The sequence below is a fragment of the Lampris incognitus genome, chromosome 20, assembly GCF_029633865.1.
Source record: "Lampris incognitus isolate fLamInc1 chromosome 20, fLamInc1.hap2, whole genome shotgun sequence".
Taxonomy (NCBI): Eukaryota; Metazoa; Chordata; class Actinopteri; order Lampriformes; family Lampridae; genus Lampris; species Lampris incognitus.
Genome location: NC_079230.1, coordinates 14555858 through 14582565, shown reverse-complemented (window position 1 = coordinate 14582565; position 26708 = coordinate 14555858). Strand labels below are relative to the sequence as shown.

The 26708-nt window shown below is 44.9% G+C and overlaps 2 protein-coding genes across 2 annotated transcripts; one reads left to right on the top strand and one right to left on the bottom strand.

The window, feature by feature from the left end:
* Positions 1–11471, bottom strand: si:dkeyp-75b4.10 (galactose-specific lectin nattectin). The gene is made up of 7 exons (XM_056300050.1): positions 11334–11471; positions 9500–9583; positions 6082–6396; positions 4988–5109; positions 3242–3380; positions 631–732; positions 1–261 (listed from the first exon to the last, which is right to left on the bottom strand). The coding sequence occupies exons 3-7, from the start codon at positions 6365–6367 to the stop codon at positions 194–196; spliced, it is 717 nt and encodes a 238-aa protein (XP_056156025.1). The 5' UTR covers positions 6368–6396; positions 9500–9583; positions 11334–11471; the 3' UTR covers positions 1–193.
* Positions 11472–13003: 1532 nt separating this feature from the next.
* Positions 13004–25948, top strand: tlr2 (toll-like receptor 2). The gene is made up of 11 exons (XM_056300049.1): positions 13004–13277; positions 14211–14367; positions 15296–15445; positions 15769–15975; positions 16800–16922; positions 17514–17664; positions 19835–19999; positions 21666–21845; positions 23308–23454; positions 23711–24231; positions 25455–25948. The coding sequence occupies exons 1-11, from the start codon at positions 13004–13006 to the stop codon at positions 25864–25866; spliced, it is 2487 nt and encodes an 828-aa protein (XP_056156024.1). The 3' UTR covers positions 25867–25948.
* The last annotated feature ends 760 nt before the right edge of the window (positions 25949–26708 follow it).

Below are 26708 nucleotides of genomic sequence, written 5' to 3'. Positions count from 1 at the left end.
CTTAAAGTGACAGATTTTATTTATTTATTTGCAATGCAGGTCTGTTTAATTCAAATGTTGCAAAATCACTACCTGAAACCAAATGTGTAACATCTTATCCACTATGCCTGATCAAGATGTCTACATTAAAATTAATCAAATAGTAAACAAAGTTAGCCTGGAAATTTACAGGCTTGTCAAAAAGCATGTCACTTCAGATCCTCTTGGCACACACAAAAGGTAATATGGTATCACATGACATGGCCCTCCAGCGCAACGAAGCTGCAAAAAATAAAAAAAGATGTTCTTCAGTACGAATAGCTTCACTTTATGACTGGCCCAAAAGCCATTTCTGCACACTTTGAAGCTTCGCTGACAAATTTTCGCAAAGCTCAGAAGCTTTTTACAATAGGCCTAATCTATTAAAAATCCCCCCCCCCGAAACAAATTTAAGGTACATCCAGCAGGGGAGCCCTCATTTTCATTTTAGTGAGAATGAGGTTTTCGATTCTTTCAAATATATTGTTTATGGCCATGACATATCAATTTCTGTTGGCATATGTGGCATATGTATGACATTTGTGTGTCTGTTTGTTGTTGATGATATTTGTGTGCGTGTGTGTGTGTGGGGGGGGGGGTATGTGTTCACACCTCCGTAGTTTATTTCCAGACAATTTGCGTTTTGGTGGTCATCTTCACCCCAGTTCCAGTTGTTATAGTCAAACCTGGTACCATCTATCCACAGCCAAAGACCTTCCTATAGACAGACAGACAGACAGGCACATATCCATACATACTATGTTACCTTACTCTGTTAATCTGACAACATAAATGGCCAACTACACATTTTGAGTAACTCATCCGTTGGCCATGCAGTGGATGGTAAATGTATGAGAACATTTACCTTTAAAGTCGGCAAGAAAAAAATATTTTCCAATCCAGATTTATGGGGATGTTTTGGGATATTTTTAGTCAAATCTTACTGCATGGCATGATAGTTTTGCTAATTTTAGTCAGTTTACTTGTTTCAAGTCAATATATCAAGGAGTCATTTCTTGATACAATTACTTAGCTTTTAGACACATATCCCCGATCTGATCTCATCTCATCATCAGCCGCTTCTCCGGGGTCAGGTCACAGTGGCAGCAAGCTAAGTAGGGCACTCCATACGTCCCTCTCCCAGCAACGCCCTCCAGCTCCTCCTGGGGGACCCCAAGGCGTTCCCAGACCACATTGGACGTGTAGTCCCTCCAGCAAGTTCTGGGTCTACCCCGGGGTCTCCTACCAGTTGGATGTGCCCGGAAATACTCCAAATGAAGGCGCCCAGGAGGCATCCTAATCAGATAACTGAACCACTTCAACTGGCTCCTTTCGACGCGAAGGCACAGTGGCTCTACTCCAAGATCCCTCTGGATGTCCGAGCTCCTCACCCTATCTCTAAGGCTGAGCCCAGACACCCTACGGAGGAAACTCATTTCAGCCACTTGTATCCGTGATCTCACCCTTTCGGTCACTACCCAAAGCTCATGACCATAGGTGAGGGTTGGAATGAAAACTGATTGGTAAATTGGGAGCTTTGCCTTCTGGGCTCAGCTCCCTCTTCACCACAACGGTCCTGTACAACGTCCACATTACTGCTGATGCTGAACCAATCCGTCTGTCAATCTCCCGCTCCATCCTACCCTCACTCGTGAAAAGACAAGACCCCGAGATACTCGAAGTCCTTCACTTGAGGCAACAACTCACCCCCAACCCGGAGAGAGCAATCCACCATTTTCCGGTAGAGAACCATGGCCTCAGACTTGGAGGTACTGACTCTCATCCCGGCCATTTCACACTCAGCTGCAAACTGCTCCAGTGCACACTAGAGGTCGCGTTCTGGTGAAGCCAAACAAACCACATCATCTGTGAAGAGCAGAGATGTAATTCTAAGGTTCTCAAAACAGACACACCCCTCACCTTGGCTGTGCCTTGAGATCCTGTCCATGAATATCACAAACCAAATCGGAGACAAGGGACAACCTTGGCAGAATCCAACACCCACGGAAAACATGTTTGACTGTGCTGAGAATACGGACACAGCTCTCACTTTGGTTATACAAGGACCGGATGACACATATCCCTGTTTTAGTGAAATGTCTTGAAACAAATCAAATTAGCCAGAAAACAAGTTATATTACATGACATTACAGTCATTTAGCCGACGTGACTTACAATAAGTGCATTTAACATAGGAAATCAGGAGAACTACTCGTCATCAGAGGTCATAAGCGCACCTTCTCTCTAAACAAGCCTCTAAGATTTTTTTTTTTAATGAGTGAATACAATAAGTGCTAAGAGCAAGTAACAGGGTAGTAGTTCTTGAAGAGGTGAGTTTTCAACCTGCGCCGAAAGATGGGCAGCGACTCTGCTGTACTGACATCAGTGGGGAGTTCATTCCACCACTGAGAGCCGTGACCAGGTCGATTGGCAGCAGGGGCCTCTCAGCAACGGGGCAACCAGGCGTCCCGAGGCAGCAGAGCGAAGTGGTCAGGTGGGGGTGTAGGGCTTGACCATGGCCTGGAGATAGGAAGGAGCTGTTCCTTTCACTGCTCTATAGGCTAGCACCAGAGTCTTAAACTGGATGCGAGCAGCTACTGGGAGCCAGTGTAGGGACATGAGAAGGGGAGTTGTGTGGGAGAACTTAGGGCGGTTGAACACCAGACAAGCTGCAGCTTTCTGAACACGCTCCAGAGGTCTGATGGCCGATGCCGGGGCACCAGCAAGGAGGGAGTTGCCATAGTCCAGCCGGTAGATGACCAGAGTGACCAGAACCTGGATGAGCACCTGTGCCATCTTGTCGGTGAGGAATGGGCGAATCCTCCTGATGTTATAGAGGAGAAATCTGTAGGAGCGAGCAACTGATGCAACGTTTGCAGCAAAACAAGTTGGTCATCCAGGATCACACCCAGATTCCTCACAGTCCGAGTTGGCGTCACCACGGCGTTGTCACTTTACAATTTATAGATTTCAAAGACTATTATAGACTATTGTGATGAGATAATTTCTATGAAATAACTGGAAATAATGTTAATTTGCATTGACTTGAGATGAAATCCTACTAATGAGTTTGTCACATTTTGCAGCATGAACCTGTAAACGTGCATGAGATGTCCGTAATTCTGTAAATTAGTTCCTCAATCTGAAGGATTTTGACTGTTTGAATCTATTAATCGCTATCTAAATTCTAGATAATAAAGACTGATGTTAAAGTTAGGTCTACATGCCTGGATGCCGTCAGTCCCTCCTATCCAGGTGTTGGGAAATTCGTAGCCATCTCCCCGGGTCAAGGCCTGGATGAAGCGGTTCTGCTCATTATTGTGGATTGATGCCAGTGTGGCGCCTTCAAACAGACAGTAAACCTGGTGGAGGAGAAATGGAGAGGAGTTGTTTTTTTTTTTTTTTTTTTTTTTAAACATGGGTTTTAAAGTCTCAGGTGTGGAGTGACGATGTGTACATAGGCCACAGTGGTTCAAGCAACCCCCCCACCCCCAAATTGTTTTTTCGTTTAGCAAATACTCTCACTCAGAATGACTTTTACTGAATGTGTGACCTGACTGAGATTTAGTTCCAATGTCTGATTCGTCTCAGTCATCCAGGTGTAAGATTACCTCCATAAAATAAATTAAATACACTCAACTGGGCTGCTGTCGTAGGGTTTGGAGATGTTTCACCATTGACTGATTGACTGAGTGATTGATTTGACCCAGAGGTGGATTTTTGAGGAAAAAGCCCCCCCCCCCCGGGGAGCAGGGCAGGTACACTGGCATGCAGCCAACAGCACAATATCTAAATTCAGCTGTACCTCAACAGGATTTACAGCGCGCATACACACAATTAACGCCACAAACATGTTAACTAAGGCATACATTCATCAGCGGTATCCTTCAGTTTTTCATCAGGACTTTTGGGCTGTTATTGACATGAACGACTAAGCCCTTTCACTATGCCACATGAAATGCAAAGTTTTCTTTTTTGGGGGGGGGGTTCCCCCTTTTCTCTCCAATTGTACTTGGCCAGTTACCCCGAGCCGTCCCGGTGGCTGCTCCACCCCCTCTGCGTATCCAGGGAGGGCTGCAGTCTATCACATGCCTCCTCTGATACATGTGGAGTCACCAGCCGCTTCTTTTCACTTGTCAGTGAGGAGTTTCACCAGGGGGACGTAGCGCATGGGAGGATTACGCTACCCCCCCCCAACCCCTAACAGGCCCCCCGACCAACCAGAAGAGGCGTTAAGGCAGTGACCACGACACATACCCACATCTGGCTTCCCACCCGCAGACACGGCCAATTGTGTCTGTAGGGACACCCAACCAAGACAGAGGTAACACAGGGATTCGAACCGGCAATCCCTGTGTTGGTAGGCAATGGAATAGACCGCCACATGACCCGGACACCCAAGAAATGCAAAGTTAATTACAGCAGCTTCATGCAGAGACTCTGACTTAGGGGCCTCTTGAGCCCTTGGGCCCCTGGGCTCGGACCTGGTATGCCTGTTCAGTAATCCACCCATGATCTGACTCCAGGTTTTATTTTCCCAGAGAGACCACTTTACGCACTTGGTGCCTTTCACACATGAATGGGATGATATCGGAAAAAGGTCTTTACATCGCTATCCCAGACATACCTCATCCCCACTGATGTCTACCATGAGGGTAGTGGCCTCTCTGCAGAAATAAGAGTAGGGGGTCTTCACTTGACATCGGAACTGAGGAAGTCAACTGGGGGAATGTTGAAATGTCTTCAAACCCCCTGCAGTCTGGTTGAGTACATTTGATTTCTTCTTTCTGTGTATTCAACTCGCACTTTGCAAGCAAGCAGTAGTGCATAGGTCAAGGGTCGGTGCCACAGCACCCCGACAATGGGCTTAGCAAACTGAGAGGTTTTTGGAAAAAAGATATAAACCAAAGGGAAAAATATTTCTCTTTATTTGTTGCCTCCTTCCCTCCTTCTCTCCACTTGCTCTCACCTGAGCCTCGATCCACATCTTTGGGACTGTGATAAAAATGAAACACCGCATACCGAACCGGGACCAACCAGTGGGGCAGAAGTTGTTCATAACCGCCGTTTCATCCGTGGTTGCATGGAGCTCTTGGACAAACACAAACACAAACACAAAAACAAAAATAAAAACTCTATTCAGTTGAGGTCTGTTTAAATCCGGGCTGATCTAAATGGGTGCTGTGGTTTTCACAAATAGTCTATGAGAAAAGGTCGCACATAGACACAGCATTGAAAACAAGATCTTAGAAATACAATAAAAGGACCATTAGGAACATTAAAGCACAATTCATAAATCACACACAGCTTGTATTGTAAGGACCAACATTGACCAAAGTCCCTTACAATATCAAATTGAAAAATGAATTAAAAAAAAATAATTTCGGGGTGTCCGGGTAGCGTGGGGGTCTACTCCGTTGCCTACCAAACCGGGGATCGCCGGTTCGAATCCCCGTGTTACCTCTGGCTTGGTCAGGTGCCCCTACAGACACAATCGGCCGTGTCTGCGGGGGGGAAGCCGGATGTGGGTATGTGTCCTGGTCACTGCACTAGCGCCTCCTCTGGTCAGTCGGGGCGCCTGTTCGGGGGGGGACTGGGGGGAATAGCGTGATCATTCCATGCACTACATCTCCCTGGTGAAACTCCTCACTGTCAGGTGAAAAGAAGCGGCTGGCGACTCCACATGTATCGGAGGAGGCATGTGGTAGTCTGCAGCCCTCCCTGGATCGGTAGAGGGGGTGGAGCAGCGACCGGGACGGCTCGGAAGAGTGGGGTAATTGGCCAAGTGCAATTGGAGAGAAAAGGGGGCACAATAATAATAATAATAACAAGAAAAAGAACTACATACCTAACCTTAACCTAATCCTAACCCAAACCTAACCCGAACCTTAACCACTGACCCAAAAATCAGCTTCTTTCCCAAATAAGGGTCATTGCTTTTGTCCCCAGTTGGACAAGCTGTCCCCAATTAACTGGTCTTTAGTCTGACATGTGTCCCTGAAAACAGGATAAGTCAGGGCACACACACACACACACACACAGTAAAAGCAAATCTTTGCTCACCACAGTCCAACGGCAGAGTTCCTGGAGGTGTTCTTGTCCCGGGGATCTCCTCTCCGGTCTGGGTGTTCACACACCAGCAGTATCCAGACGATGCCCAGCACTGCCGGGGGCTGAAGTTGCCATCAAGATCACACTGTGGGATGTAGGCACCGATAATATCTGGGGGAATATGTCTGTGTCGCTCGCACAAACTCCAGGGAAAAGAGATGACGGTGGAGTTGAGCGATGCAGCTCCGCTCAGGCTCAGGACGGCACAGAGGGTTAGAGACACACACAGCACAGTCATGGTTTAGGAGCCCAGTGACACAATCTGGTCTGCGGGGGAAAAGGGTGCACACACTATTAAAAACAGATAGGTACAACAAGGGATTTTATTTTGGACCAAATTAAAGTTACTACCGTGCTGAAGTGGCCAAAAGTTTCGTTCTTTTCAGTACCTTCTTTCACTTTGGTGCTTCTTCGCACAAGTCAAAACGCAAGCAAGTAAATATTTAAACATGAGTGCTTGCTCTAAGACAGGTTCACTTGTTTTAAGCAGATGTCCCAAGGCACTTTACTGAAATTACAGGAAGTATCTGCTGTTGTACTGCAGTAATCTACCCCATAAATCCTAAAAGGCTAATAAATGAGAACAGAAGTGCCAATCTTTGCATGGTTTGCAGAAAGAAGGCTGTTTTTCTGTTCAGTCTGGAAATTCTCAAAGTTAAAATCTATGAAATGTTGAAGCAATGCCAAACTCATTCGATATTGTGATTGCGTCACAGATTCATAATGAATTTGGAATCCATTTCTTTTTTGTTGTCACACATATGCAAGTTTTAAAATGGGCTTTACAGATAAGTATAATCACAGCCAGTATCGGTATTTCAGTATAAGAACTCAACATTCACTGCATATTTGCTCAGAAAAACTAACCAACTGACCTTTTACTGAGTGAAACCTCTCCACAGCTAGAAGATTTTGACCTGCTACCACAAGACGTCCCTGCCTTTATAACCTGCTGTGATGTAAAGCTGTTGTAATTACGATACTTGTCCATGGCTGCCAACGCGCCTTTATTTCCAAGATCTTTCTTTATTTTTTGAGGTCAAATGTGATGCAGCCATGATCTGTCTCATTAGACCTTATGTTGGTGAATCGGTCCAAGTAGACACCCCCCCACCCCCGGCCTCACCCTAGCTTTAGTTGGCTCATAATGGTCAGCTGTGTCTTGTGTATCAAGCTGTTTTGTGTGAGGCCATGGTCACAAAACCACCGTGTTACACTGAATGTAATACAAGCTTGAGGAAGCGGCCCTTGCTATTATCAAATGACGGTCTTCAGAAGCTCTGCTGGCTTGCATGTGAAAGAAGACCTTCCTCGTAGGGCTAACTAGAAAGAAATTACAACCGAAATTACAATTTGAAAAATCTGTGACACAGTAGAGGTCCCACGCCATCTTTACTGACATGATGCTATAATTTGGTTCAGGCCCAAAGAAGAAATACTTAACAATGGATGAATGCGGGATTAATACATGAGAGTGCACTGTGACAATGCTACCAGTGTAACATTTGGGGAGTCTTTTTTTACAGCGCGCTCTTTAAGATTACCCAAATATCCCGACTGCAAATACTTCTGCTGCTGGTCTTTGAATTACTCTTGTATTTATTTACCTTATAATATAGGTGCAGTAAAGCTGTGATTACTAAAAACTGAATTTCTCGTTATATTTTATTCTATTATGTTAGAAACAGGTAAACTGTGTCGGATGCCCATATGGAGGTGGGGGAGGGGGTGTTGGGATGCCAGAGCTCTCTGATGAGCCCCCTGGAGGTGTCTTGGGCCCTGTTGGTTTTAGTTTGCTAGCCAACTAAGCCATTTGGTGCCAGGTTTTATGGAGATTTATGACAGCACTCTCTGATGTTCTCTCTTTGAATGCAAAGATGAGTGTGTGAAGTTAGCCGAATTTTTCTGTCTGGGGGTTGTTTTTTTTTTTTGAATTGGGTTTTTGTGTGTACCCCCCCCCCCGAATGTCCGCATAAGGGATTTAACATCAGATCCCGTGTGTATTACTGAATGGATCATTGGCAGCTAGCCTCTGACTGGTTTTCCTTTACACCTGGTTTTGTCTAAATCTAGGTTATATCTTTTTTGTCTGCAGGGGAAAGTTAAGCCAACTTGTATTCACGACACATTCAATACCACCCAGTGTTGTCTTACAGTGCAGACAATGTCTATCTTAATAAGTTTGGTAGTCTTACAGTATGTTCAGTTATGATTAGGTCTTCTTTTTCTAAAACAGGTGGGAAATTCTACCAACAGGGTGTTTCTGACTGGCGTATCACTTGTTTCATGAACTTTCCACAAGCAAACATCAAACAAGGCAGAGTAATGCAGATTGCTCTACCAGTCCTAAGGAAAACATAGCAAGATGCTTTGCAGTGTAGAGAGGGGACATTTTCTCAAGATTTTTAAATCTCACAACTATGATAAAATGTGTTGTCAAGATGTCAAGATTATTACCAGTACACCTCAACCAATTTATTAATCTTCCAAAAACATAAAATCTGCACTGTTTTTTTTTTACATTTTGAGATACTTTATAATTTCCCACATAGGGATCCTTTATACTTTCCCCCATAGGGAAATTTCTCTCTGTTTTTAACCCATCCTAGCTGTGTAGCTAGGAGCAGTGGGCAGCTGCCGTGCAGCACCCGGGGACCAACTCCGGTCCAACCCAGGACCTTCTTGTTGAGAGGCACCAGTGCTAACCACTGCGCAACCATGCCGCTAATATTATAATCTATATATTTATATAATCAAAATTGAGCAGGATAAGCAATTCAGATAATGGATGGATCTAATTATAATATTTATAATATAATATATATAATTATAATATTAATCATAATCTAAGTTGCATCTTTAGTCAAAAGAATCAGATATATGTACACACTGGATACGATTAAGGTATGAAACTTTGGACAATTGCTGAAATTAAGAATAAAAAATTAAGAATATCAAAGAAGAAGAAAATGTGCTTCCACGCAGGTTTGGCACCAAAAATTATAAATGATAATATTATCGATAATAATATAGCATCCCATCATGCTAAGAGTGTGGAAGCCCTCAAATAGCATTCCAGACATTATTAATATGATAAAAAATGAATATGAAAAAAATATGATCACCAAACAAAATAAATTTTGACTGTATTAACAGCGGCATATGAATTGTATCTGACTACTTCCATTGGAAAATACATTCAATATTCTTCACATTTCATCAGTAAGATACTACTGGTACTGTTTACAACTATTGGTAAAACTGATTACTTTACAATTTCTGTAGCATTTTTTCAAACAAAGTTGCAAAAGGCTCTCACAAAAGAAAACAAGTTAGACATATCTGTAATAGTTCAGTTTATGGACAGAACCTGGAAGTCGTTCATTACATCTGGCTGTGTCATCGTTCACCTCACTTTAGGGAAACTGGTTGTCGCTGATGAATTACCCGCCACCTGTTGGACAAAGTGCATTGGATGAGATCTACTGAAAGTTAATAATTATTGAGGTTTAAACAATGGGTAATTCAGCCAAGCAAACCCATTGGTCAAAGCTGCAATCCAGCTGTGCTGTGAATTCTCATAGGGTGCCACGAGCTCTGCCCTATTGGTTGTTATAACTGTGGAAACCATGGAAACCATGATTTTAGTGGTTGATACTTCCTTACTTGGCCCTGGTAGTCATTCTTGTGAAAGCATACTACGTGGCCTTGCAATAAACTTCTGCTTACCATGCTGCTTGCCTTGAGCCCATCTCTGATAGCAACCCACACTTTGCTTACTTAGCTTAGCTCAATATGAGTTAGCGCCTGTGTACAGCCACGTGACAGGGCAGACATTGGATACATGTGTGAACCATGTTGCATAGATAAGGCTTACACAGGCAGTGCACGGTGTTTCCATATTAAGGACGGCATTTAGTTTTGCAGTCAACAGAAGCTCATCATGATGTTTTATGACTGCTGCAGAGGAAGATAACACGAGACGGCGGCCTGTTCTCGTTACTGTGTTTTGCTACGCTCAAGAAATAAGCGACATCATCATACTTTCTATTTCAGAGATACTTTTCGTGAACCATGCCCCCCTGTTTGTGAAATTATTTTGACTGAAACTGCTGCTTTGGGATTGTTGCTTCGTCTTGGCACACGCTAAAATGAATCCTACAAAACCACAACGATGAGGATTTATGAAGCTCTGAGATACGACTCAAAAAGTTTTATAAAATCATGATAAGAATTTCACTTGAAGCAGCAGAGGAAAACATATTTCATTGAGCTTTATCGTTCTTTACAATCATTTGATTATAATACTCCATAATATTGTGTGTTGTAAAACAGATCTCCTGACAAATCAGATAAAGCACTTTATAACCTTTTTTTTCCCCCTGCCCAATTGTACCCCACTCTTCAGAGATGTCCCAGTCGCTGCTCCACCCCCTCTGCCAATCCGGGGAGGGCTGCAGACTACCACATGCCTCCTCCGATACATGTGGAGTCACCAGCCACTTCTTTTCACCTGACAGTGAGGAGTATCGCCAGCGGGACGTAGCGCGTGGGAGGATCACACTATTCCCCCCCGAAAAGGCGCCCCAATCAACCAACCAGAGGAGGCGCTAGTGCAGCGACCAGGACACACACCCACATCCAGCTTCCCACCCGTAGACACAGCTGATTGTGCCTGTAGGGACCTAGCTGGAGGTAACACGGGGAGTCGAACCGTCGATCCCCTTGTTGGTAGGCAACGGAATAGACCGCTACGCTACCCGGATCCCCCTTTAACCATCTGTTAATAATTTGATAGCCTTATAGACAGTATTACAATGCATTATTGAAAATTCTTTGAAAATGTATTGAAATTGTCGAAGTGCTCACAACTTGCATCCTGCCTTTGAAAATAAAAGTCAGGGGTGGTGCTGAACTTTTTCAAGAGGTGGATTTCGCATCATGAATATCCATTCATCTTTCAGTTTATTTGTTTTATGCAAATATACAGTGGTTAGTGTGCAAGCCGCAAGGTTGACTTACTTAACAGATATTTTTGATGCCAGTTTGCATGACAAGCCTCTTTGACTGAGCCAGATGAAAAGAGGAAATGCAGTTCAGACACTAAAAGGACGGAGACAGTTATAGTAGTAAATGTCCCCATGAACTGAAACTCAGTAAGTCACTCATGGCCCAAATAAAAAAATGATTATATCACATCTTACCGGATTCTGATGGCCTGGGTCTGACATTTCCTCACATTAAACAGAAGGTTGTTTGCAGCCAAAAGCGTAATATCCCTTTACCTTGAGCTTGTGGAGATGACTAAGCTCTCGTAGTCTGAGGACAAAAGGCGCAATGTTACAAAATTATCCTGGATACTTCAGAAATTATTGTGTGTGTATATGCATAAAAAAATCATAGATATTAAAGGCACACACACACACACACACACACACACACACACACACACACACACACACACACACACGCACACACACAAACCCTTATTGGCTCTCCTCAAATGATTTCATTTTGCTCACTACCTCTTTCACACAAGCGAACAGCTGCCACCCCCCCCCCGAACAACAACACCCTCACATTTCACATCCTGTATACAAAGCGGGTATAACGCATACACACACGCATTTCAATTCACCTCTTTTCATCTTTCTCCTCCTTTTTCCCAGCATTTCTTGTCAGAAGCAGATCTGGAGAAAGAAACTATGAGGTAAGCAAAAATAATAATAATAATAATAATAATAATAATAATGATAATAATAATAATAAATGAAACTTTTATAGCTGTTACCCAGCAACATAAACTGTATAACTGAAGATCATTTGCACTATAGCATCCTAAACTGAAACTTTTGCACGTGTGTGTGTGTGTGTGTGTGTGTGTTATTAATGCATAAACATCATGTTATTTATTATTTGGACATTTAGATATTTTATTAATATGAGAGAGCAGGTACAGTGCAGAGCCTGACAGATTGCATCATGGGTAACACTTGTGTAGATTACATGTATTACGTATATTGAAAGTTGGTGCTTCTTACACCGCTATCATCCACAAGACGTTAAAGTGTCCCAATATGTTTAGGGTGTCACGTGTCTATGGTATAGTTATCAACACTTACTGGATCTATAGGCCATCAAAACCATCACAGACATTGTGTTGCCTTAATTCTGATAGCTGTTGATTACTGCTATGGATGCTTTACTCTACCAACGTGGAAAACACTAGAAAGTATGGTTAAGAAGTGCGATATTACCCAAAATATAAACCATGACTTTGGATAATCAATGTACCGAGGTTGATCCTATAGAATAACTCAAATTAACCAACTCGGAGTTTGCTCGAGTATATCACGACGATGATCTTCACAGTTTGCAAAAGTATCCAAATATTTACAGAAATGCTTCATGGGGAGTGGGTTGGGAAAATCAAAGTGAAACTGTGAGGACTTCCTCTTTTGCTGACGCCTCCCATTACACCCTCACATTTAAGTGCAGTTTTACGACGAAAGACATGCAATGTCCATCTCTGCTGCAAAATCATATGGCGCACTACAACGATTTTGCAAAGACTGATGTTGTACACCACGTGACTCTTCCAGGATACTTTTAGAGAATATCTGTCTTTCTGAAATGCATTTTTCCTCTTACACAGCTGCTGTTGATGAGGACGCACACTGATCACGTCAAAACTTTTTTTTCTCTGCTCATCAATAATTATTATTTAATATTATTGCATTTTTTGTCCCCATCAATGTGTGTGTGTGTGTGTGTGTGTGTCTTACCACAGGAAGGTCCTCTCATTTGTTCATCCATGCTCATTCCTCTCTTTCGTCTTTCACGCTCTCCCCCTCATCCATTTTCTCTCTACAGGATGAAGCAGCCATCCGTCTGTTCATCAGCCTTCTTCGTCCTCTTCTTCTCCTTCCCCCTCTCCTGGGCACAGAGGTCAAGCCCAGAGGATGAGAGGTCATCCTGCAACCGCTGCAATGAGCATCTCTCCTGTAACTGCTCCTACAGTGGATTCGATAATGTTCCCACGGTAACAGACAGTGCTCTGACCATTGACCTGTCCTTCAACCACATCACCACGGTGACCAATGATGATCTGAGAGGACACACACGCTTAAGGGTTCTGAGTCTACGAGGTGAATGAATGAATGATGAATAATAGGGCACTTGCAAGTGCTTACAACATATTTCTTGACACTAACAGACAATGTAAAAATATCAGTAACTGTGCTTCTTATATCTTTATCCATCACTGTTGTCAATTGTCTGAAGAACTGTGAGGGAGTGGTCTAGTCCTCATTAATAGTCATAAACTGACCTCCAAGTGACAAGTACAAGTAAGGGTTGGCAGTAAGGGTGGGCGGTGTTTCACATTTTGATGATTTGGATCTGATTGGCTGTATGTAAATAAGCGTGCCTGATGACATCATGAGTATCAGGAAGAAAAGATCGGTCCAGAGAAGCTGAACTGGGGGGAACTCTTTTAAAAAGAGAAAAATAGAAAAACTGAATTATACCTGGGCGGCACAGTGGCGCAGTGGTTAGCGCGGTCGCCTCACAGCAAGAAGGTCCTGGGTTCGAGCCCCGGGGTAGTCCAACCTTGGAGGTTGCCCCGGGTCGTCATCTGTGTGGAGTTTGCATGTTCTCCCCATGTCTGCGTGGGTTTCCTCCGGGGGCTCCGGTTTCCCCCTACAGTCCAAAGACTTGCAGGTCAGGTGAATCGGCCATACTAAATTGCCCCTAAGTATGAATGTGTATGTGGGTGTGTGTGTATGTTAGCCCTGTGTGATGACCTGGCAGCCTGTCCACGGTGTCTCCACGCCTGCCGCCCATTGACTGCTGGGATAGGCTCCAGCATCCCCACGACCCTAAGAGCAGAATATGCGGTTCAGATAATGGATGGATGACTTATACCCCTTCCTAAATTTGTTTCAGCAGCAAGAGACAGTACAAAATGCACGATAATTAAAATAATAAGTGACGTCACAAAACATTAGCGCTTCAGTTTCAGTCCGATTTTAACAGGGTTGTTATATCAGGTCTGACGTGCAGGTTTCCATTTCCACCAGGTAACATATTAGCTCTAATTCAGCCTGCGGCCTTTTCTCCCCTGTGGAGCCTGGAGGAGTTGGACCTGTCTGACAATCAGCTGACCATCCTCAACCAAGACTGGTTCAGCGAATTAGGGGCCCTACGGCAGCTTAACCTACTGAACAATCCATACAGGTATCCAGCTCATCCCACACAGGTATACAGGCAGAGTGGTTTCCAACTATGCACCGTAGAGGCTCAGTGGTGTTCAGGTCTTCATTGGCACACCTTCAGTTTGAATGTTAGAGGTTTAGTTCTGAGTCAAGAGTACGACGAGCATGGCCTTGGTCGGGAGACAACCAACCTCCTGAACCTGACTAAGGTATTGTGCTGGCGAGCAATACTCAACGTATCTCTGTGGACCCAAGACCCAACGTTGATGCCAGCACTGAGTCAGTTTGCAAAAAAGGCCTGTCAGAGACTGTACTTCCTGCGAAGCTTGAATGTTTTTAATGTGTACAGGAAAATTAGGGTAAAGTTTGACAAGTCTTTTATGGAATCAGTTCTCACCTTCCATATAGTTGCTTAATTTGGAGTTTTGACTGCACAAAACAAACAAAGTTTGCAGATTGTTGTGAAACTGGCTGGTAAGATCTTAAGTGAACAGTGTCATCTTACCGTTATTTTTGAGTAGCAGGTACTCCACAGGGGCAGGTGTATTGTGGACAGAAGGGAATTTCAGTAGCTGCCTTTAGGATGCAGGTTTAAGTTGCCTGGATTAAAGAGTAACAGATATAAAAACTCATTTTACCTTATGGAATTACCTTGATAAACCAGTACAATACTTTATTCGGTTCCAGTGCTTAGTTCCATGAGGTTTTAAGTTGCACTTTTGCTTTGCAGTTGCTGTCTGTTGGACATCAGCATCCCACCTCTATGTTGACGATCACTTTTTATTTATTCACGTTTTAGTTTTAATGACTTTTTGTTGTATTGTACTAACTAGCTGCTGCAAGACAGGTTTCCCATGAGAGGATGATAATAGTTAAGTAAAGCGATGTAAAAAAAAGTGCCTCACCTCCTAGTCGCAGTCTCCTCTCTCTCCTCCTCCTGATTCTTCCAGGGCCCTGGGGTCACCTCCAGTGTTTCAGGGGCTGAGAAGGCTGAGAAGGCTAGCGCTGGGAGGAGCCGCTCTAGAGGAGCTGAGGAGAGAAGCTCTGGCAGGAGTCACTCAGCTGGAGGAGTTCACTCTGCATGCCAACAACCTGAAGAGGTGTGTGTGTGTGTGTGTGTGTGTGTGTGTGTGTGTGTGTGTGTGTGTGTGTGTGTGTATGTGTGTGTTGACTGAGTTTTTGAGCACAAGCAAAAAAATAATAAAGTGGCTGCTTTCAGTAGGGTCTCTGCATTCACCTTGTCGCTTGTGCTAGCTGGTCCACTAGCTAGTCTCCACAACCAAGAAGCAGAATGAAAAACACAAAAACAAACATTCAGTCCTTTTCTTGTCTTTTCACGTCTTCTGCCACGTTCTTAAATATTCCCTTATCACCCTCATTCTCATCTCCCTTTCTGTTGTCCTCTGTTTATCTGTCCCTCCAGGTATGAGGCAGGTTCTCTGGCGGACATGTGGCCTTTGGGTCGTGTCATTTTAAGTCTCCATGGTCCTTTCTTAAGCGACCCGGCCCTGGCCTCGGCCGTGCTCCGTGACGTGTCGTACCCCGAGACACCCATGGTTCTCTCAGACCTGCATCTGATAGGATACGAGTCTGTTCAGCCTTTAAGAGAGGCAGCCAAGAGCAGAATCAGGTCTGGCCACACACACACACACACACACACACACACACACACACACACACACACACACACACACCGTGTCTCTCTATACTTCTGGGGACCCCTCATTGACTACATCCATTCCCTAGCCCTTAACCCTAACCTTAACCATCATAACTACTTGCCCATCCTTAACCCTTACCTTAACTTTAATCTAATCCTAATTCTAACCTTAGCTTTAAACCCAAGTCCTAACCCTAAAATAGATTATTTTCTTCATGGGGACCCATAAAAGGTCCCCACAAGGTAGGTGGTTTCAGGTTTTTCCATCCTAATGGGGAAGGATAGAAAAACCTGGTATACACACGCACGCACGCACGCACGCACGCACGCACACACACACACACACACACACTTTCTTGTACTTTTAGCTTTGTGAGGACCCTTCGCTGGCTACATTCATTCCTAGCCCTTAACCATCAGAACTATAAGTCTAACCTTAACCCTTACCTTAAACAAATCCTAACCCTAAAGAAGTGAGGACCGGCCAAAAGGTCCTCACTGTGATGATCAAAAACTCACAACTGGTCCTCACAAATATAAAATTACAAGAACACACACACACACACATTCTCTGTTTTGATTGATTGATTGATTGATTGATTGATTGATTGATTAGAAAAAAAGGTCAACAGATCTTACTGTTCGGAAATTCAAGGAACCAAATTTAATTGCAGCTGCTATTGTCTGACAGGAAAACGTTGGCTATAAGGTGGCATTACAGTAACTGTTCTGGAAGATCAACCAGCCAACCAGTGAATTCGGTCGGTTGCTCATCCTCTGATATTACCCCTCAGGTCCTTAACATTCAGGAACTTCTCCCTATCCGACGAGGCGATTGTTAACTTCCTGCTGGTGTCCAGTGGAGCGCCTGTCACCTCTCTCATAGTGGACGACATTACGCTGACAGGCGAGGGCAGGTGAGAAACCTGCATACAGTGTCATGTGTCAATCACTGACAGACAAATATAGCTGGGAGGTTGTTTTACACAGGCAGTTTGCTCTGTATGTTTTCAATGGGCTGCTTTGCCATCATCCCTAAACCAAAACAGTATTCCTTGTCATCAAGAAGTCAAACGTGCCCAGCTTTCTTGGTTATTTGTGGAACATATGTGTTACATTAGGGGTTATTAAACTTTGCTTAAAGCTAGCTGAATACAGAGTCTTGCATTTTTAAGAAGACCAAGACCAACTCACATAATCTGTTTCTTCATATTACCAGCAAAGCACGCGATTGAGGTTGTGATTTTTTTATACAAATGTAAGCCCTTATCTTTGCCCCTGTCTAAAGAATAAATGTGCTGAAATTAACATTTATCTGTTGAATGGTTCTTAAACAGTTGTTACCCCTGGTTTCCTTGAGCTAAAGGCCAAATACCATCCATGATAAGTTTTACCCTTAGACCAGCTGTCAGTTTAGTGGAATCGTGGTCACTTTTCCCCCCATAATGAACATGTCTTATAATACATCTCTCTTGGTCCTTGTGTTTGTCGTCTACATGTGGCTCCAGGTGGGAGAGAGCCAACTGGACCGACCACAAGAGCATCGATGAGTTCTTCATACGCAATGCAGAGATACTAGATGTCTATAAGTTTGTTTCTCTTTTGGACCTCGGCTTTCTGCTCGCGTACCCCAGGAAGGTGTCAGTGATCGGTTCCAAGGTAGGGGACAACGGCTCTCCATTCACAAGTCTATCATAAACCGGGATCAGACTCCACGATATTTTTGTCTTTCACGATGGTCGCCATAGGCAATCACAGTGGCCGGGATACTGGCAACACGACAAGTACGACCACGACCAGTCATCGTACGCTGCCTTTCGTGGTCTCGCACGGGGTCCTAGGACCTAGGTCGTCGGGTCAAGAAATTGTCAGTCATGGCTACAGAACCACTATGTGTGATGCTAGCGGTCTTGTGTTCCCACACGAAAAAAGAAAAGAAAAAAATAATAATTTGTGGACGCTGTTGCGGCTAGTGCTAGTGGGGAACGCTAACCAAGCATAGTGTAACCGGTTATATTCTTGCCCGGTGCGGGATTCGATACGGAGAGTACTTCACCTCAAGGCGACATCATTAACCGCTCGGCTAAAAGGTCAGACCCGTTGACTAACGGGTCTTATCAGTAGTTTACAATAGCTTAAGCAGCTACTCACCGGGTTGCTGAAGTGCCTCCGCTATTTCTCGCCAACATTTAGCCTGTCTTTGTTGACTCTGTCGCGGTCCTCCCTCGACGAAACGTCAGAAAGGCAGCGGTACTGTTGCCGCTGCTCAGCGAACTTTCCCTCGGTTTCGTCGGTCCACCTGACAGCAGCAAAAGCAGCTATCTTTGGCATGTTTACATACGTGCGCGAGAGAGGACTCTGTCATCCTATTGGTCAACGTCAAGGAACACGTCATATGAGATGACTAAAAAATCGTGACGCGCTAGACTTTTCGTCGGGGTGTCCTGGGGCGTACTAGACGTCGAGTCGCTGTTCTTCGATTATATCAAACTACACGGGATAAAGACGCCCGTTCGTGGTTCCCGACGCTCATAATCGGGCCCGACGCGGGAAATTTGTCGGCGACGACAAAATCGTGACATAATCGTGTCGAAATCGTGTAGTCTGGTCCCGGTACTATAGAGGCATGGGCTAAGACATCTATCCCCAATATATCTGTAAACTACTAATAAGACACGTTAGTCCCTAGCTAACGTGCCTGACCCTTTAGCCGTGCGGTTAGTGATGTCGCCTTGAGGTGCAATACACTCCGTATCGAATCCCGCACCGGGCAAGAAAGTAACCGGTTACATATCTATAACAAGAAGTTTCATTCACCAGGGATACATGAAAAAAATTAAACAACTAAATGAACTACTGGATAAAAATGCATGAATAAATAAATAGAAGGGAAAGTAGACAAACAATCTGAATAAACAGCTAAATGAGTGATGGAAGAAGTATGATATTAAAAATTGCCCTGTTTGAGAATATTCTATTGGTTTGGATGGGCCTGTTTAGTGGGATGCGTTTGGATAGGGATCCCATGAACTACCGGGCGGTGTTTGTTATTATGTCACTACCCTTGCATATATACTCCTCATAAAAAGTATAACCCTGGAAAATATTTCGAATATATCAGGTGGGATGAAAGAAAAGGTTAGAGAATAACACTTCGAAATCAGTTAAATGGAATGTAGCAAGTTTAGAGAGCCCAGCAAACAAACAAAAAAACGTCCTAGCACGTCCCCCAAATGTCCTCTCTGAACGTCCGGTAAATGTCATCGTGTAGGGGTTTCATTACGTCACAGGGACGTTATTGCGGGGGCATTACAGGGACGATAGGGGAAGTCTTCTAGGCGTCCCCTGTCGTCCCGTGGACGTTATTGCAGGACGTTCCGAGGAGATTACAGGGACGTCCCGTGGACTAGAAGATTTTCCCGTAACGTCCCTGTAATGTCCTAACCACCTGCAATAACATCCCCGTGACGTCCTGGGGACGTCTAGAGGACTTCCCCTAACGTCCAGCAATCTGAAGAACAACAAGCAAAATGAAAGAATGGTTGAAGCACGTCTTTTGTTTGCTCTCTCTCTCTCTCTCTCTCTCTCTCTCTCTCTCTCTCTCTCTCTCTCTCTCTCTCTCTCTCTCTCTCTCTCTCTCTCTCTCAAAGTTCTTGTAATCAATAACATCCGGAAAATAACAGCACAAACACGCTTTTTCTTCTCCATGTTAAAGCTGGTTTAATAATCAATGAGTAAGTAAGAGAAACATACCAAGTGTTCACTCGAAACCTGGGGAAGCTTAATTGATGACCTTAAAAAAAAAGTAGCCCACGCTGTGTTTCCTCAGGTGTTCGTGATGCCCTGTCTGACCTCCCACCTCCTGGTGAACCTGCAGTACCTGGATCTGTCGGACAACCTCCTGACAGACCTGACCCTGGTGGAGTCGCTGTGTCAGGGAGACGGCTCGATGAAGGACCTCCGGGTCTTAAACGTCAGCACTAACGCTCTGAAGGTCTGAATGAATGACGTTTGCTGGGGGAGATGTGAAAGATGAGGTAGGGTTGGGGCCCAAGGTCAACATATCGAAATCAGGACATGCATGTTGCAAAGGGAGGGGGGGGGCTGCAGATTTATTTATTTGGCATGTATGGATGTCTGGCGTCTGCCTCTTGCAGCGCTGTTTAATATTGTAACGTGCACGGATAAGTAGACACGTTGGTCCTTGACCAACGGGTCGGACCCTCCATAAAAATGGCGGCGCGGGAGCCATGTGTTCGCGCCGTGGCGACGGTCTCCCAGACTGCCCCCCGAATTCGCTACAATATATTTTCCATTGGGAATGTTATTATTAGTTTAATTTCTAATGAATCAAACGATATGTAAACACTGTAGCAGGTAGAAGATTGGGGGGGGGGGACGAATGCTCGCGTTAAGAGACGGCGCTCATGAATGAGCCATTTTCCTTCACCTCCACTGCCAAATGTGGCTGGCCCATGTGCAGCATTTTTTCTCGTTGCAGCATTGTTTATGTAACACTTTGGAACTGAAACAAGTCCATCACACACAACACCGACCTTTACACCAACGGAGCCAATTAATCCATACTGAGACTGAAATGGGACATTTTAAGTGGTTGTCTGCATTCCTGACAACCAGGTGATTTAAGTCATACAAAGGGCACCCTACATAAATTATCACACACACACACACACACACACACACACACACACACACACACACACACACACACACACACACACACACACACACACACACACACACGCGTATATAGTATATCTCCATTGCTAAGTTTTTCAGCCGCCACATTTTCAGTATGGCATCAGATATTGAGTACAGGAAATACCTCCGTGGGTAGGACACATGTGTATTCAGGAGCTGTTTTATCAGCTGCTCTCATCTCCTACAGTGTTGGCACAGCAGACAACCTGGCAGCGTAGACACCTATTTTCAGGTTGCAGAGGAGAGGAGGTGATAGTGGAGGAATGAGGGAGACATCCGGGGGGGGGGGTCTCGGGACCCACTCGCTTCATCTAAGAACAGTCAGTGAAACAAGAGAAACCTGGCAAAGGTAGCAAAAAAGATGATCACTGTTGTTTAAAAGTGCTTTAGATGGCACGGTGGCGCAGGGGTTAGCGCGGTCGCCTCACAGCAAGAAGGTCCTGGGTTCGAGTCCCCGGGTAGTCCAAACCTTGGGGGGTCGTCCTCTGTGTGGAGTTTGCATGTTGTCTGCGTGGGTTTCCTCCGGGTTCTCCGGTTTCCTCCCACAGTCCAAAGACATGTAGGTCAGGTGAATTGGCCGTACTAACTTGTCCCTAGGTGTAAATGTGTGTGGGCTCTGTGATGGCCTGGCGGCCTGTCCAGGGTGCCTCCCCACCTGCTGCCCAATGACTGCTGGGATAGGCTCCCGCGACCCTGAGAGCAGGATGAGCAGTTTGAAAGATGGATGAAGAAGTGTTTTGAATGATGGCTATAGTGGTGCAATGCTGCACCCTTGTGTTTACCTGCAACAGTGACAGTGAGCATTTAAGGGTTGGACTGTGATGGCGTGAGTTGTCGCTTATTATGCACACAACTGTGGCTGGAGATGGTCGATTTTTCTCTCACCTTTGCATCCTCTGACCTTGCGTGCTTTTCTCTCTCCGTCTTGTCGTCTCCAGTCCCTGTCTACTCTGAGCTGGCTGGTGACGAAGCTCTCTAAACTGACCCACCTGGACGTCAGCGGGAACGGATACAGCTCCATGCCGCAGGGCTGCTCCTGGCCCCCCACACTGCGACACCTCAACCTCTCCTGGGCTAAACTCACCGCCGTCACGCCCTGCCTGCCCACCTCCCTGGAGGTAAACGAGGGCACGACAGCCTCCTTTTCCCTGAAGTGCCAGACACCTTAGGGTTGCGTGGCGGGAGGAAACTACTTTGTTGACGCCTGATTTTGGAGATTTTGGAGACATGACTGAGATCGTGTTCACTCAATACCATTTGCTTTGCGATTCACAGATGTACAACGTTTATTGGTATCGATTTCATTATCGAATCGATATAGTTTTATTCTCGTGAAATTAATGGTCCCTGGGTGGGCAGATTGCAAATGTTTCATCAAATCCAACCTGTTTCCCTCGTTGTCGTGTTCCCTTCTTAACTCTTTCCTCCCATCTTAGTTTATAATACTCGGGGATTATTCGCTGCCACTCACCGAGTGCGCATTTACGTATTTCAATACGGAAAGACAGTTATGCTGTTATACTTAGTCGTTCTTCAATAGACCAGCCCGTAGGCTAACCCATGGCATTTAGGTGGGAAGTTCTCAAACACACACACAGACAGACAGACAGACACACACACACACACACACACACACACACGCACACACACACACACAGACACACACATATATATATATACACACACACACACACACATATATATATATATATATATACACACACACACATATATATATATACACACACACACAGACACACACACACAGACACACACACACATATATACATACATACATACACACACACACACACACATATATATACACACACACACACACACACACACACACACACACACACACACACACACACACACACACACACACACACACACACAGACAACGACCAGTTTCCTCAAGCAAGACAATGAATATTGGGGTGTCCGGGTAGCGTAGCGGTCTATTCCGTTGCCTACCAACACGGGGATCGCCAGTTTGAATCCCCGTGTTACCTCCGCCTTGGTCGGGCGTCCCTACAGACACACAATCGTGTCTGCGGGTGGGAAGCCGGATGTGGATATGTGTCCTGGTCGTTGCACTAGCGCCTCCTCTGGTCGGTCGGAGCGCCTGTTCGGGGAGAGGGGGAACTGGGGGGGGGGGGGTAGCGCGATCCTCCCACGCGCTACGTCCCCCCTGGCGAAACTCACGGTCAGGTGAAAAGAAGCGGCTGGCAACTCCGCATGTATCGGAGGAGGCACGTGGTAGTCTGCAGCCCTCCCCGGATCGGCAGAGGGGGTAGAGCAGCGACCGGGATGGCTTGGAAGAGTGGGGTAATTCAACAGGTAAAATTGGGGAGGGGGGAAAAAAGGGGGGGTATAAAAAGACAATTCATATCTTACTGCACACTCATTTAAAGTGTCACTGGACGAGGGGAGCCAAAACACACTGTTAAAAGAAAAATATTAAACGCAAAAACAGAGATCAGCATTATGTTTTTCATAATTTCCACACAGTTTTTTTCAACTGCTTCCGATCGAGTGGATATTATCTGGAAATAACAGGATGTCTGATATCCAAAGGTATTGGATTTAAGCCACAACAACCTCAAGGCCTTCCCCGTGGCTCTGTCCCTGCCTGCCCTGATAGAGCTCCACCTCTCCGGAAACAAGTTCCTGAGCCTCCCCGCTGGAGGGATGTTCCCCAGTCTGCACACGCTGATCATGACGGTGCGACCATCACACTTCACGCTTGATTCAAACAAAGCGGATTGCAGACATTCGAGAGATTAAGAGTAATGTGATACACTTTGAGCATTACATATTGAATTTTCTGAGAGACCACACTGCTCTGGAAGCGCCTCTTTGTATCCCTCGTTTACTCGCTGGTTTTGCTGGGGGGGGGGTTGACAGTTTTATTCAGGTTTACGGTCTCCAGTTTTAAAGCTGGTAAACCCATTAATTCTGGTTCCTCGTCCCTCCACAGTCAAACACCCTGAATATGTTCGGACGGTCAGACCTTCAGTCCTACAGAAGGCTACAGAACCTCCAGGTGGGTCAGAACAAGTTTGTCTGCTCCTGCAATTTTGTCTCCTTCTTCCAGTCGTACCGTGACAGTGGAAGAGAGGAAAAGGTGAGGCTGACAGACGGAGATGAGAGCTATATCTGCGACTCCCCTCTGCATTTGCGGGGGGAGCTGGTGAGCCGGGTTCGTTTCACTTTATCGGAGTGCCACTTGGTCCTGTTGGTGTCCTCGAGCTGCGGGACGGCACTGGTCCTGGGGATTCTCCTGGGAGTCCTGCTGTGGCACATTCATGCATTCTGGTATGTCAAGATGATGTGGGCGTGGCTAAAGGCCAAGCGTAGCTCCGCCTCCCGGAGACACCGTCGCCATGCAGATGGAACAGCTGTGGAGCCATTGCTGCGCTTCGACGCCTTCGTCTCCTACTGCGAGAGAGACGCCGGCTGGGTGGAGAACTTCCTGGTCCCCGAGTTGGAGGAGCCAAGGTAATTTAATGGGATGAGAAGGAAATACTCTATAATGACACCAGCCTGAGGGGCGTAAGGCCAAAACGTTCCCAAGATGGTCAAACACAAGAAACACAAGGGGTGAAGAGCCACTGCTAAGCAGAAAATGTATCTAAGTCAAGATAAAGTCAGACCGAAATCAGTCATCAGATTTAACTTTTCATGTCCAAAAACCTTCAACACGGCATAATAAATCGTTCAGCAACAATTTATCTGTAAAAAAAAAAAAAAACTAAAGATTTTGTTTTTCATACCTTTATCCGTAACTGTGCTCGAATATCTCAAGAACTGTGAGGGAGCGGCCTCGTCCTTCTTAATTTTCATGACTGACCTTTGAGTGACAAGTACAAGCGAGGGTTGGCAGTAAGGTTAGGCGGGGTTTCACATTTTGATGATTTGATCTGATTGGCTGTATGTTAATGAGTGTCTGGTGACATCATGAGTATCAGAAAAGAAAGATCAACTGAAAGAAGCTAGGGGGAGCTCTGTTAAAAAGAGAACATCTGAAAACTACCTTTAAGACCAATACAAAAGGAATGATGATTAAAGTGATGTTGGAAAATATGGTTTAAATTTTTGTCCAAACTTAAGAGTTGCACGGGTTAATGTATAGATAGGCCATGGGAAAGTAAGGCTACTAGCTAGCAGATAGCCTCACACAGCCAGCCTAAATCGCCCCCGCTCCGTTTTTTCATTGCATACATGTCTGGTAAGGATCCATAGAGAATTGATTGTGTCTGGCAGCCGGAAGCCCGTCCAATCAGCAAACTTATTGGGAGGGTTTAGATGATGAACAGTTAACCACACTGAATTTGGAAAACAACAATGGCAATGCTGCTCAGTGTGGCTTGTTTTACTCTGAAAAGCATTTATTTCTAATCCAAAACCAGTCAGCAGCACTCCATTTGGATAACAATATCAGTGGTGGTGCTGTGATTGTTATCAATCCAGTATCAGTTCTAAACTTGTTCAACATTGAATGCCACACTAGCTGTGGCTCCAATTTCTCTGATTTAATTCGTTTTGATGCGTTTTCTTTGACGTTTTTCAAAAAATTTTGGCAAAATATTGCTATGCGTCTAGTGTTTGTAGTATAAAATATCACAATATATTGAATCATGACACTTGTATCATGATATGAATTGTATAGCCAAATCATTTTGCTAATACACAGACCTATTTTTGGTTCACATTACTTCTAGGCAGAACGATGAAGGTGCCCAGAATGCCGAAAACCTGCAGCCTCTTTCCCTGTGCCTCCACAAACGGGACTTCCTCCCGGGACACTGGATAGTGGACAACATCATGAGTGCTATGGAGCGAAGCCGGCACACCATCTTCGTCCTCTCAGAACACTTTGTTCGCTCTGACTGGTGCCGGTATGAACTGGACTTCTCCCACTTCCGCCTTTTTGATGGGGATGCCAATGGGGACGCGGCCATCTTGGTCCTGCTGGAGCCACTGTCCAAGGACGACATCCCCAGACGCTTCTACAAGCTGCGCAAGCTCATGGGCTCGACCACCTACTTGGAGTGGCCACAAGAAGAAGAGAGGAGAGCCGAATTCTGGAGAAACCTCCGCAACGCCTTGAGAGGAGATGAGGAGGAGGACTGAGGGGAGAGTAGAGCAATAGCAGTGAGGACTATGTAAAAGATCTAGCCGTTTTTAAAAGGTATAATCAGTAAAGAATTTTTCTAGTAACCACATCGATAACCAGTAGGATTGCAGCAACCTCAGCAAGTTTAGACTTCTCTCAGACAAGTGTCTGTCACAAACCCCCTCCCTAATGATCTGTCCCCTTGAGCAATGGTGGCCCGAAAATTACAACTGTTAATGACATTTTACAACTTTGTAAGCTAGTTAACACAGCATTCCCACAGAAATGTCAAGTGAAGTGGTAATCACCACATGGCTATATATTTAAGGACAATACAGTAGCATGGCGGCCCGATGTTGGTTTTTATGCCTTTAGAGCTGTCAAGTTTTGCCCTTTTTCATGAGCAGTAGTTATATCTATTCTACTTTTGAAGCGTCATCTGTCATGTAAGATAACAAAGCTTTTTGTTTTGTGTCACAGTTGGCTCCTCCATATTGGAAAGTTGAAATGTGCAGTGAGATGAACATTTAGTGACCCGTAGTTTTGTGGAAGAACATTGGATTTCTAAATGGTGGGGCTCCCTCTCCTTGTTTGTTGACTAAACTTGAGGGACAGCCGTCAACTGGTCTTTTTTTTTTTTATTGCCCTATATGCATATACATTACCAGCAAATAAAAATTCAAAGCAACAACTGCATTTGGGGGATGGATAAAAACCAATGTTAAAACCAAAAACTAATTACGTTTACATTCCTCTTGAATAACTCCCCTGACCTGAGTGTTAGAAAGCATGTGCAATGTTTCATACCATGGTTAAGAGATAAACTTACCCGCATCTCAGAAAACTCAACACTTTGTGT